At 29.3% G+C, this 14,220-nt stretch overlaps 1 protein-coding gene and 1 long non-coding RNA gene across 2 annotated transcripts in view; one reads left to right on the top strand and one right to left on the bottom strand.

Moving 5' to 3' along the window:
* Nucleotides 1-14,220, bottom strand: part of LOC144852837 (uncharacterized) — a 57,186-nt gene that overhangs the window by 23,943 nt on the left and 19,023 nt on the right. The window lies entirely within an intron of this gene.
* On the top strand, nucleotides 4,387-8,928 carry LOC144852003 (fibroblast growth factor 12-like). Its single transcript, XM_078709679.1, has 3 exons — nucleotides 4,387-5,333; nucleotides 6,877-6,983; nucleotides 7,972-8,928. The coding sequence occupies exons 1-3, from the start codon at nucleotides 5,096-5,098 to the stop codon at nucleotides 8,218-8,220; spliced, it is 594 nt and encodes a 197-aa protein (XP_078565805.1). The 5' UTR covers nucleotides 4,387-5,095; the 3' UTR covers nucleotides 8,221-8,928.

Below are 14,220 nucleotides of genomic sequence, written 5' to 3'. Positions count from 1 at the left end.
GATTCTTCAAACACAATCGCAACAAATTATATTCAATTTTATTTCCAATATTTCAAAAGTTTTTAACGAATTTTTAATCTAAAAATATTAATTTCGTAAACAGATTATTATTAATTATTAATTATATACATTTTTTGCGATGAAAAAAATTGGCTAAAACAATATCAACTTCAAATCTCTCGATGTTCTTTAACCAATAGTCAATTGGAGAACTATTTAAAACAAATCAAAATCTAAACTTTCCGAAATCAATTTCTTGTATGTAATAATAAAAGGACCAAACGAAAGGACCAAACGAAAACAACAAAGAGCAATACTACATTTTCTTCAAGAATTCAAATTCAATTGAAAAACGAATTCGATATTATTATATATATTATATATATTATTATTCTTAACAAAATTGAGCAAAAGAAAACACTCACAACAAGGCGATGTTCTATAACCCGTTAGAAACAATCAAAAAATGTTTTTTTTTAAAATTCTAATGCAAAGGAAAATGATTTAACGATTTAAAATCCCCTCAACAGTTCAATATTATGTTTTGCTGTATTACAAAAAGACCAAAACCAAAGTTAATTTTCTTCAAACCTCACAAAAATACGTTCTTTAGCCCATAGTAATTTGTTTTAAAATTAAAATTCAAGTGAATATAATTTAATGGGAATCTTTAAATCATTTTTTTAAAGCAAAGTTCAAACATTATGTGTACATAACAATAAGAATATATAGAATATTTTGTTTTCAAATCAACAAAGCGATGTTTTAGACACAATATTCTAAATTAGATTTCGAAGCAAAACATTTCATCGAAATTCGATAGTAATTTCTTGAGCAAAATTGATTATGTTGTAAAAAAATAAGCAACAGATAAGCATAGATTAAATCATTTTCTTCAAATAGAACAAGGCGGAGGTCTTTAAACAATTTCGATATTATCGTATCAAGCAAAATTTATTTTAAATATGTAAAATACAAAAGGAGCAAAATAAATGTTAGAGAATATGTAATATTCTTTAAACCGAACATTAAGGAGATTAATTTTAACCAATTTTTTTTTCTGAATTTAAATTCTAAGCTTCTTCTAAGCATTTCGATATTAATTTAAACTAAATGAAAATAAGAAGTACAATTAAAAAGGACCAAATAAAAGTTGGAGAATATTAAATTTTCTTCAAACGGAACAACAAGGCGATGTTTTATAACCAATATTAATGTTTTTCTGTGTTTTTAATGCAAATTTAAACTAGGCAAACGAAAAAAAAAAATCTCCTGAGCATTTCAACAAATTTCGTTACAAAAATTTATTGCAAACATTGAAAAAAAAAGATATTACATATTTTAAAATTGAACAACCTATATGTTAAATTTGCTTTTAATTTTAAAGAAAAATAGGCCTTTACTTTGCATTTTAGTATTCATTTTTTATAAGTTTCAACGATTTTTAAATCTCTCTGAACGAAATGATAAAACTGAATGAATGAACTGAACGAATTGTTAATTTTAACTTACGAAAATAATCTAAAAGATCCACGGATTAAATTCAGATAAATAAAACTAGGGAATTCTAAATAAAGGAACAGATCACATATTGATGATCAAATAGATTGATATATCAATATATTCTTCTTTTATTTGGTTTATTTATAAAAAAAATGAATTATGTCACACTAAATGCTATCTTATCGATCAACGAAAACTTGTTTATAAAAAAAATATTTAGACAGAATCCGAAAATGTTAAAAAGTGTGTTTAGATGTACGATTACAAATAACAATAGCGAACAAAAACTCACCTTCTACAGTTTTCTAAATTGTTGTTCCTCGTTCTGATTCCTTGTCACCTACGAAAAACCTTAAAATATATATCGATAAACCAACATATTTAGCGTGAACGAAAGCTAAAAACCGTAGGCCTAACATTGAAATCGTAATGGGTATCAGTAGGCCTAACATACTATTCGCAAAGGGTGTCAGTAGGCCTAAATTACAATTCGTAAATGGTGTTAGTAGGCCTAACCCTGAAGTTAATCGTAAAGGGTACAGTAAGCCTAAATTTCACATTACGCTTAACTTTACCACCTATAGGCCTTATACACATCTTTCCCTCCTCAAAATGTCTCTATACCCGCCTGCTGGTCTAAACGAATAGATGTAGATTATACTTAGATTTGATTTTAAAACTATTAAGCTTGTTCTTCTTGATTTTTATTTATATTTCGAAGGAAATGTACGCTGAAATATGTCTCCTAGGATTGGTCACTAGACAGATAATCAACTCTATGAGATTCGCTTTGGCCAATCAGAGAGGCTGAACCAAAGTCGCCAATTCCTATCAACCAAAGCAATGTGATTTTTGTTAACATTTAATAACTAACCATAGTTAGAAAAACATTTATGATTTACATATTCATAATTCTCATAAATTTACTGGTAAAATATATGAACATTTTGTTAAAATGAATAAATAAAAAGAAAAGATCCATAAAAAAGTCGAAAGGTACAGTTTTACGCAAAGTCAAATGTTACGAATCACTTGAGATAATATTATTCGAACGAAATACGCTAGAATTAAACTGTTACTCGAATATCTACAAAACTTATAAGTTTAATAACAGTTTGATTAAAAAAATAAAGCCTTATAATTAAGTTAATAGATGAAACACAAGATCAGTGAAAAAAGAGTTTTTAATTTATTTATTTAAATTGATTCCTTCATGATGTGAATAAATCATTAACAATGCCGAAGAGAGAAAACAAGTATTCATGCACTGATAACAAGTAGTGCGGTATTTGTGAAAACGAATTGAACAAAGAATAATGGAAACTTATATAAATAAATAAAAGTTATTTTAATCTGTAAATTGCTTATTTTTAATACGGTACCATTGTAATTGTTTAAAATTTGTCGCTTAAAAATATAATGCATTGTTTCTAACTTTGTTTTTGTTTTGTTTTACTGGAAAATGAATACTATGAGATAGAAAATCAATAAAAAACCTCCTTAAAATTACATCCTCACGTTGATTGTTTAAGCCTTAATGTTTTTATTTTGGTTCTAAGTTTAAGTATTTCTGAAAATGAATACACCATTTTAATGTCGCATATTACTTATTATTACTTATTCAAAATGGATCGAAAAAAATATATTTACCAAATAAACCGGGAAAAAAGTCAGAAATGTCTGGAAGAAAATGGAATTCTGGTTAAATGTAACCATTTATTTTGTCTTTTTTAAATCAGGGAAATCAACATTTTGGGGTTTTCTTAACAACTTTAGAACTAAAATTGTATTCATTTTTGGGAAAAAAACATTTTAACATTTAATATTTTTCTGCATTTCTATTCCCAAACTCGGTATATCAAATATTATAATACTATTAATACAGTATAACACGTTTTTTTGAAAATGAATATTCTAAAAGTTCTTTTATTTGATTTAAAATTCAAAACTAAAGGAAAATGTCATATTATAATATTTTACTACCCTACTACTGTACACGTATTTCATGGATAGGCCTAACTACAGCATTATGCTCATAATGTTATTAGTTCTGTCGATACTGTCTAGCCAGAAGATATAACAGTCAAACTGACACTCATGCCACTGCAGGACACGAAAATCTCACTATTTTCAAAATGTATTGTGCATCAAAACATGAAAAACAAAGATGAATAAAATCAAACTTTGAATTTGGCCATTCTAAAGTTGTTCGCTTTTGCCAAAATAATGAACAAAATAGTGATTTAAACTATTATTATAAAAAAAACAGACCCACCCACCCACAACCAATTTCCAATTACCTTTTTTCGTGCGACAATTAATCTGTACACGAAAGTTCTGACGCAGGATAAAGTAATTTACGTCACTTCAATTCTAAAGTCAAGCACAACAATTATCGGTTTTAAACGTGCTTGTTTACATATAAGAACAAGACACCTTTCGAATTGGATTTACTAGCACCCTGTGTAATGAATGTGTCGTATTGAACATTCGTAATAGTTTTCTAATATAGTTTATTTTATCCAAAATATGCTGTTTAAAGATATCTGTTTTGTATTGTTACAAGTATGCATAACAGTAATTATCTAAAAGTACAAATATTTACATCTTTATTTCTACAGACATAATTAATTATTTCGGTCATTCTCCATTTGTTTCTAGTGATTAACACATATACTTAAAAACAATGTTTAAGTGAATAGCAATAGTTGTCTAATTGAAGCAAAAATATATCTTTATATTTGTACAGAATATACCTGGAAATTATTATTTTATCTTTAATTTATTCTCCTTTGATTTCTAGTTATGACACTAAATTCAACAAAACATAAATTGAAACATATAAACATATAATATGTTGAAAACACAATGATAGTATCTGCAACTAAATCTCCCTCTTTTTCAGAATCAAACAAATCACAATTTCCAAATTACACAAAAAAAAAATGTTTACCAAATATGTTTTCCCATGAGATTGTGATATTTACAGATAAAAAGATTCATTTAAATAAAAGGTCGAAAGCCATTTACCTTTACTGACTTGTTATGCTGATGAAGAATTTTAGTCCTAAAGAAACTCAAAACATTCTATTTAAATTTAAATTGATTGGTTGAAAACAAATTATAAGATGATTGAATATACAGACACCTAAATGCGAGGTAGTTAAAGTCTGCAAAACCATTTTGTTTGACGTCATTAGCATAAATAAAAAAAAATCAAGAAATAATTCGCACTTTGCTACAATGAGCGTGGAATGTTTCAATAACATCTAGGATCGACCTGAAACGATTTGGCAGATAAAATAAATGTAATTGATTCGATAATATGTAACCCCCAAAAGTGACTCGTTCAGTCTGGCTGGCCTAGTCACAAGATGAACAACTTATGTGCGCGTCTCAGAATCAAATTACATTATGGAAGCAGGCGAATAGGCTTAACTCAAACATCTTTAACGTTTTAAAACTGTTTTTTTCATTCTCAAAATACGTGGACATTTGTATTTTCAGTACAGTTATCCTTTTTGAAAGATAGAAACAAATAATTAACAAGGTGATTAGTTTTATTTTTAGATATAATAATTTGGGATTGAGAATGTTGTTCAAGACAAGGAAAATATATTTTACTTGTGTTTTGCTGTTGTCCTTTCTACACCTATCTGTGAGTTTGCAAGTTATTCCAACTGTTTACACGAAGATAACGGAATACAATGGAAAACGCTTTCATGCTTCTACAGAAAACGTAAATAAAATAGTATCAAGAAATGGCTTCTTTCTATGGATTGGACCAGATGGACGTGTCCGTGGAACAGACGATTGTAACAATAGATATGGTAAGTAAACTATTGTGTTATAAAATTTACTTTCATTATTATGTATCAATGTCCTCTTATTCAAATGTAAAATGATGAGGAAAGAAACAACAAAAAAAAGAGTACAATAATTTCTGTTTCAAAGAAAGATGTTGATTATTTTATTTTTTATTCATTTTATTTTATTTTTTATTTATTTTATTTTATTTTATTCAGTTCACAATTAACAGCGATGAAACCGCTACTAACATCTACATTGGTTTTATAATAATAACGAAGATTATTAGTATAACGAATCGAATATTATGAAAAATCGAATTAATCTCACAAAAATCCCCCCCAAAACATGATAAGAAGGATTAGTGTTATCAGAAAGATTTGCAATTTATTCCTGAATATTTTACTTTATCGTTTTGATTTAGCTTTTTGCTAATTTCTATTGATGCAGTCATTGGAATCCACAGTATTTTCATTTGCTTTTAGATTTATATGTTATTTTGACTTAATAAAGTTTTTTTTCACTTTAATACAGTATTAAATTACGTAAACACACGTTCCTTTTGGTTAAATTCTATATTTTATAGATAGGTTAATATACAAATTAATCTCCTCAATTTACGTTCGTATTTTCCATGATTCGTAATAGAGTATAATTACTGCCGGAACCTGTCAATTTGTGAGTTAAGACTGCTATCAATAATGTACAGGAAGAAATTACACATTAAAACAAACTCATCACAGAGTTTCTTTCATATCAAGAGTAATAAGAATGCTGTCCATGTTCTTTTCTCTTGAAAATATTTCATTAAAAAATATTAAATGATCATAAATTTGGTAAATTTTGATGAAGGTGAATTAAATTGAACTTTGAACTTCTTGAAGAAACCTAACACTAAAAAAGCAGTCAAACTCAAATAAACGAATTTAAAAATGATAACCACGTCAGTATAGACTCTATCTTATAATATTGTTTTCACAATCTATCTCATTTTTATTGTAATAAAACATCAGTTTAAAAAAGGCCGCATTCTTAGTTTATTATTCTTAGTCTTATGTGCGATGTAAAAATTCAGAACATGTTTTGACACGTACAGTATACTATAGGACTACAGACTGATTTAGCCCTACAGGTACATGGTTTACACATAATAAATAGCTACGCCTACCCTGTACTTCACAAGCATCTCTTAGGTCACATGATGTCAAGGTTAACGAATAAACGGCGGCGGTTCCAATAAAGAATGTTACCTCCCTCAATAGTTATTTGACTTCCGCTTAACCTATACTGTACCTATTATTTATTGTTACCTTTCTCTCTTTTTTTATATAATAATGTTGGAATTCATTGTGCCAGTTTGTCATATTATGTCGTACATTTATTTAACTCCTTTTAACCCGTGAACATAATTGTCATTATAATAATTATTATCATGATAATTAACTAAAAATATATGTTTTTAAACAAAACTATAGACCATGACTAAAAAGCATTACTGTAGTACTGATTACCTGTATGAAAACATTAACCATCTTATATACTACAGGTATTATTCTTACTTTATAGTACGTGTAACGACATTTGCTGTTAGTCCTAGTTTAATTATCATTCGTGGAAGTGAGTCCGGTCTTTATTTATCAATGACCAAAGCTGGAAAAGTGTCGGCTAGAAATGTAAGTATGACAAGATTTCATTGTTTTTATATTATGTTATTTATCTATTTATTGTTTGAAGTTTGGAGTTATAGTGCTGAAAATTGTTGTAAAAGTGAAGCTTCTAATAAATTATTATTATCATGGCCAAATAGTTCTCAGTGTCTTCATTGTTTAAAGATACAATTGTTCCCATGAAAAATTAAATAAACTTTATTTGTTCAATAGGCCATGTTTAAATATAAAAATGTAAATCGAAAATATAATATTTACCTGATAAAATTGTAATCTAAAAAAAAATAACCGATAGGCATTGTGTGTATGGAAATAGTTGTTTTTATTATATCAATATCAGTAATTTTTATTTCATAAATAAGTGAAATCTTTATTACAAACATGACTTATTCAAAGTCGATTTCATCTTTTTAGTATAAGATACATTATTTTAAAGAAAAAATGATACTAGTTTGGTGTCAAGGGTTAAGTAATATAAAATGAGTCGAATTTTTTATGTATAAAACATTACTTTAATGCACTGTTTAAAATCATGGGTATATATGTATTTTTGTGTGCTACTATAATTGCAATACTTAGAACACACCTTCTATAATTAAGTATTTAGAGCTTTTACCATTTTAACACATTCTTATTAATGGTGTCAACTTATTTGTAAGAAGTAATGAAAAAAAAAGAAAAAGAGTAGAAATAACAAGGCCAACAGCCATAAGTCGCGGGCTCTCAGAAAAAAATGAACTTTCAAAAAGTGATGTACTTTAAAACTCTTCTGTACATCAAACAGTTCAAAAAGTACAGAAAAGCGATAAAACGCATAGTGATACCGGACCGACAGACCGACAGACCGACATAGTGAACTATAGAGTCGCGTCAACGCGACTAATAAGGTTGGTTGTTCCCACGAAAGACAAACAAAATCAATGAGTCAAATGTTGAGACCGGTAATAACCATAAAACAAATCTTAAAATCTTTGTATTTTTATTTACATTACAGGACACAGCTGAAAGCATTCTTTCTAAAGAAAATTCGGATATTTTGTGGCGCGAAAAGTTCAACCGTCGTTCGTGCTTTGTGACGTTCCAGTCGTTAGCCCAATTCAGAGTCGGTAAGCAAGTACGCTCACAGACAGCATCTTCTAATGGAAAACGACGCGGCCGCTACCTTTCGATCGATAAGGGAGGAAGAGCTACATCATCGGCAAATAACATTGAGTTTAAAAGCAATTTCATCTTAATTTCATAAATTATTCGTTTTGTTCCTAAACGCAAGGAAATTTAGTTTTTGCTACAAATAAAGGTGTTTAAACTTTAAGCTAGAGTAAGAGGATTCTTTCTATTTTAATTAAATGCAGGAAAAACTAGGTAATATCTGAGTGAACTTAAGCCTAGATAGATTAACAATAAAGCATGTAAACAATATGCATATCAGCGTGTGAACATAAATGTAAAATGATGTTCATGAATCAATTAGGTCTAATTCGCAAATTGTATATAAAGACGACTCGTTTATCACGGCAAGTGCCTAACGACGACGAAAACAAGTAAATAGGTCTAGTATCGTGTTCTTAAGTAACTCAAATGTTTTGGGAAATTAGTATTATGTAGGCATCGTATACTGTAATTAAAGATTGATGATAATAGATCTTGATATAGATATTTTATATCTATACTTTATTTTGTTTTAAAGCGACTTAAGTCGTAATTATTGGAGAAACCTTCGTTTTAGTTTACTAAGACATAAACACCTACATTCCTACAACAATAAAAGAATTACAATTTAAGAACTATGTAACATTTAAAAACGAAAAAAAATAGTTGTATTTGAAAAAGAGGGCGCTGTTGTTAAATCTATAAAAAAAATGCCATTTCACATCGGTGTTACACACTGAGTGAAATCTTATCTCACTTGATTTGTTTTTTTCATTGATAAAATAAATCTATATTTGAAACTATAAAACAATCTTTCATTGATTTTTTTAAACATTATTTTCTTGTTGTAATATATGAACATTTTAAAGATGTATTGTCCCTTGAAACACAACAAATGAAGGTCAAAATATTCTAAATTTAAATTTAATATTAAAGTTTTTCACTTTAAGTCGAAAATTCAAGCCAAAAACAACAAGTTTACGTAATTAACAGGTACATTAATTTTATTACATTTCGTCTGGAAAATCATCGCGAGCGAAAGTAAACAAAGATTTCAAACCACGAGTATGCATTATGAATGATGCTAATTAGGATTGTTTCGACTCGTCACGGTTGAGAAAATATTTTTACACAGATCGCGAGAAAGTTTTATGATTATGCATACAGAGTAGCCAAACAAGTGCGTTGCATTATGAGATATGTTTTGATCGAAAACTTTGACTGGAATTCAAAGTTATTTTTTGAACAAAAAAACGTCTGTATTTCAGTTAAATGATTTTTTTTCCACTAATTTTTGGTGAAAGTTAATAACTATTATGATACTTCAAAATGACCCACTTTTTTTTAAATTTTTTTTTTTTAATTTTTTTGGAATTAGTCAAAGGGACAATACATCTTTAAGGAAGAAAGTTAATGATAAGTTTGTTATTTCGGCCTATGAAAATGTCATAATTTGTTTGATTGTCGAAATTATTTTTTAAAAATTTAATATGCAATTAATGATGACTTAATCAACTTTTGTTCTCTTAATTTCATAATAAATCATACATATGATACACTTTAAGAAAATGAAATGCAAAATAGGTGTTCCCGAGCATTCTGACGATCTATATTAATTTTAAAATTTAGCATATTTTTACCATGTTGTTAACTTACACGTACGTGCGTAGCCTGTCACTTGTATAACGTAATTTCGAGTTGAAAAGTGAATTAAATATGATGATATTATTAAAGAATGGTTTTAAAACAGAAATCGGGCAAAAGGAGTGCCTATTAACTTTTACCGCGCAGTGCGCGTGCAAAAATCTGCGCACTCATGACAATTTTTTAAACGCTTAAAATTGCCTGAAACGTACTCTTATTTCATCGAAAATAAATTTTGAAAATTTTAAGCGAGCGTACGCATGCGTTACATGCGCTACGCACGTAATTGTATTGTCATATGATGATTTATGCCCTGAAATTTATGAGTACCAAATTTTATTTAATTGTGATTCATGCTGGTGAAGATGTGATTACAAACGTGATTTCGTTAAATCGTGCGTAGACCGCGTAATTTTTGATTGCGCACCGTGAAAACATAACCACATCTTTTCCTGGCCATAAGGAATATACTGTGAAAATTGACTTAGCTAGATGAAAGTGATATCAAGACAAAGCCATAGTTAGTGTTTACCGACCGACTGACCGACATAGTGAACTGTAGAGTCACGTTGCACGCGCCTAAAAAGAACATCTACTCAGTCAAGAGTAAAAAAAATCCCAAAGTTTTACAAGGTAGATTAAAGTACAACATATAACCCATTTCCTTTCATTTGCAAACAAATTTGTTTTTACAGTATAAGAGACTTTATCTTTTGTTTGCGAATTGCGAGTTTGCTCGTGGAAACTAAAGTAGACACACAAAGCACGTCATTACTGACATTTCCTACTACCCGTATTATTAATGAATGTTGTTATACTAAACTATATAATGACGTCATCTGAACTACAGTGTATATGCTATCATACCGCCGATACATCCTATGCTGGGTTGTTTGTGCTACTTTTTTGCTAACGTACTGGCCTACAAATCACAAACAATTATTTTACAGTTTATTAATTATCAGTTATCATCACTGAAGAAAACAACCATCTCACTAATTATAAATTCCTTTTTGAGTACGAACGGAAAATGCTCACAAATAATGTGTCTCTGGTATTGTGTTTAAAAAAGACGAAGGGTTAATAAGCATCGGTAAGCATCAAACAAATGAGTTCAGAACGGCAAGTTCAACACAGGTTACACATTATAGACAACCATAATTGCTGGTATTTAACATTACTGTAGATAAAAAGTGAGTATATCCGCAGGATTTGTTATATTTTCGTTATATTTTATTTCTATTTATTATTATTATTTTATTTGTGTAAAAAATAATTTATTGAAATATAAATTACAGTGTATAGTACAAAAGAAATGATGGCATATACATTACAAGATATATTGGAACTAAGTGTCGAAAATGAATTATCAACGCTTTGAAATGTATATATAAATGTAACTCAAACAAAAGAAGTCGAGCGAATATCTGTAAGTAACTAACGCCTGTCTTTGTCGATGTGAGGTTTCGGTGGATTGTTATGAGGTTTAACCCATTTTCCTGTCATTTAGTTAAAATGACAGTGATCTATTCTGATATCAATTTTCACCCCCTTTCCTGTAAATCTGTCGACTCAACGTAACTCAAATGATTTTACCGCAACTCGACATTGACAGGACAACAGGCTTACAAGATAGTATTCTAATGGTAAATATATATCATTTTTTTTCTTATGTAGTTTCTTACTGAGTATTAACTAAATCTTTCTGTCAGATTTGTACAAATAGTCTTACTTCTTCGGCCGAAAAAGGATCAATTAGGCACCCAAACGTAATTTCGGTGGTGGTCTGATCAGGGAATGTGAATCTCGCTCTTCCATGTTGTATTATTCCAGTTAAGCTACCGATTACAGTTTCAAGTCAAGTCAAGTTAGGTTAACGTCATAGACATGGCTGCAGTCGCGTGCTCAAATTTGAGCTAGTGTTTACCGACCAACAAACCGACCGACCATCCGACCGACATAGTGAGCTGTAGAGTAAAAACTGAAATGCTCAAATATTTTAAACCGTACGGGCAATGAACTGAAATCACACACCAAAGATCAGCTGGGAGGGACATAAATATTCATTTTATGGTTCAGGTTATCTTCCCAATCTAAACATCATAACGTGCCAACCATGTACATACACCTACTGAATATACAGTGAGGTTAGAAACAAATAGGCCTACTGCCGTAATAATGTACATAGCCTATAGACAATAGTTCGTTAAAGACTATCTGTAGGCCTATAAACATTTATTTCGCCCGTTTAGGCGATGAACATTAATTCGAAACCGCCCGGTGATATACTGAAATTTAATTAATTAATTTGAAACGATAAAGATGAGGAAATCTGTGAGAATGAGAAAAAGTCGCCCCAACCGAGACTCGAACTCGGACCGCCTGCTTGATATGCAGATACATATATATATTAGGCTACGGGGCCAGCCTTATCTCTGCAAAACAATAAATTGTCTAGCTGGATGTCTAGCGAATCTAGTATATGAACACTAATACACTTATAATTTAAGTGAAAAGAAAATCTTTAAACAAATAAACAGCATAAGAAACTTGACGTTCATTATTGAGTCGGTCTACACATTTTAAGAGTTTTTAATCTTTTAAAAAGGCAAATTCGATTTGTATATTCGTTAAAAACTTGTTTGGTCTGCTTAGCTTTATTTTCAATAAATATTTACTTGGAAACACGTAGTTTTAATTAAGTAATAAAATAGTCAAGAAATCCTAATGTCATGGAAGTAAATAAGTTTTTTTTGTTAAATTTAACTTTTTGTTTTCCCTTTTTTTATATAAGCAAAATCATTATCTTTGCTTATTTAACATCTTTTTCCAGGATTACACAATCCGGTGATCCTGTCGTAAATACAAAATAAATCGGTGGGGAAATAATGTTAGTTTTGTGAAAAAATTGTTTATGTGTTTGTTATTTTTTTGCGGCGAAAGTGAATAACTTTATAAAAATTACAAAATATCTTTAAAAAATTGAATGTCGCCAGATATTTTGGATTGCGCAAGACCTTAAAGTAAGTTTCTCTATTGTCAAGTTGGTATGACCTGAAAAGTTATAAATTTGAGTAATGTAGGTCTAAGTCAAAAGTTATGCAAGTTATTCATGTCAAAATGTTTGTTTTACATCAAATAACATTTAACTACAGTGATAAATAGACGTAAACTTTGATCTCTTTTTGTAGTAACGCCCATTTCCATATTTAGGCAGAAAGCTGCAGAATTTATTTTTATATAATACATTTTATGTAAACGTTCAAAACAGTAACCGTTATGGTTAACAACTGTAATAACTAAATCTGTTTTCGCCATTTCTGAAAAAGTTTTCCTCTCAAAACTCTTACTGTTTTAAAAATAAGGGTAAGTACATTCATTCATAAGTTGAATTTAAGTCGAAAGCATAATATTATTGTTAGAAAGTGGTATGATATTTAGAGAAACACAACAAAAGGTTTTTTAAAACTTTTTAAAGTGTACAAAACAAATAATTATATATAGTAAGTATAGAGATGAAATAATAATTCATTTAAGTTTTGAAAATATTAGGACACGTGTAGGTTATCACAAACTAAGTATAGTTAGTTAGTATAGGCCTATATAAAACACCTGAATTAACAGAGAGGTGACGAAATATGTGCAATTTTAATTTCGTAGCCTATCGCAACAGAAACTTTGATAAGATACGGATGCGCTCTTGCTTATTCTTAGAATTGGTGCAATAAAGATAATAAGAAATAAGTTTTAATTTAATTACAGCATTAATGAAAATCTGACTATTGTAACAAAATAGTAGGCCTACTTACGTTTTAGATCGATTGAATTTGAAAGAGAAGTATATACTATGATTTATTTCAAATTGTAAAAAATAATTTTAAAACTTAAGTTTTCCAATTAGGCCTACTTCTCGCCAGAGCCATATATATAAACGTCGTGAGGTAATTTCCCGATTGATCGTAATCAAAACGGTACTGGGTTTGGTCTACTAGCGTTCCTGATCCCAACCAGTCATCCATTCATAGAAGCCTTAATGAAGTAAGCCTACCTGGTGGTGGCCATAGAAAACGGTCACGAGATAATATATATATATATATATATCACGTGTCATTAGACAGACATAATAATAATAATATATGTATACTTACATAGATAAACTAGTTACTAATTCCTCCATAATGTAATGTGTCTAAGACCACATCCAATTGTGTATATATAAAATGTACAATTAAAATAAAGAACAGTTGTTAATTGTTGTCTGGCTACAATAACAAAACTAAGTAATAAAGACCGTATTCAATACAAACCGACTTCGCTTGCCTGGTAAACATTATCACATAGTGAGCCCTTTTTTAAGTTTAAACTTACAACTCTTTCATTCAAATAAGATTCAGTTTGTAAGCAACAAACTGAAATTTAGGCTAATGGGTTGACCTCGATAAACACTAGG

This window comes from Antedon bifida, chromosome 9 (assembly GCF_963402885.1).
Source record: "Antedon bifida chromosome 9, ecAntBifi1.1, whole genome shotgun sequence".
In the NCBI taxonomy this organism is placed as follows: Eukaryota; Metazoa; Echinodermata; class Crinoidea; order Comatulida; family Antedonidae; genus Antedon; species Antedon bifida.
Note: the sequence above shows the minus strand (reverse complement) of the source record. Positions and strands in the feature narration are given on the sequence as shown.

Coding starts and splice junctions, on each gene's coding strand:
- LOC144852003 (XM_078709679.1), top strand. CDS start 5,096: ATGTTGTTCAAGACAAGGAAAATATATTTTACTTGTGTTTTGCTGTTG. Junction 5,334..6,876: donor CGATTGTAACAATAGATATG/GTAAGTAAACTA, acceptor CTTACTTTATAG/TACGTGTAACGACATTTGCT. Junction 6,984..7,971: donor GAAAAGTGTCGGCTAGAAAT/GTAAGTATGACA, acceptor TTTACATTACAG/GACACAGCTGAAAGCATTCT.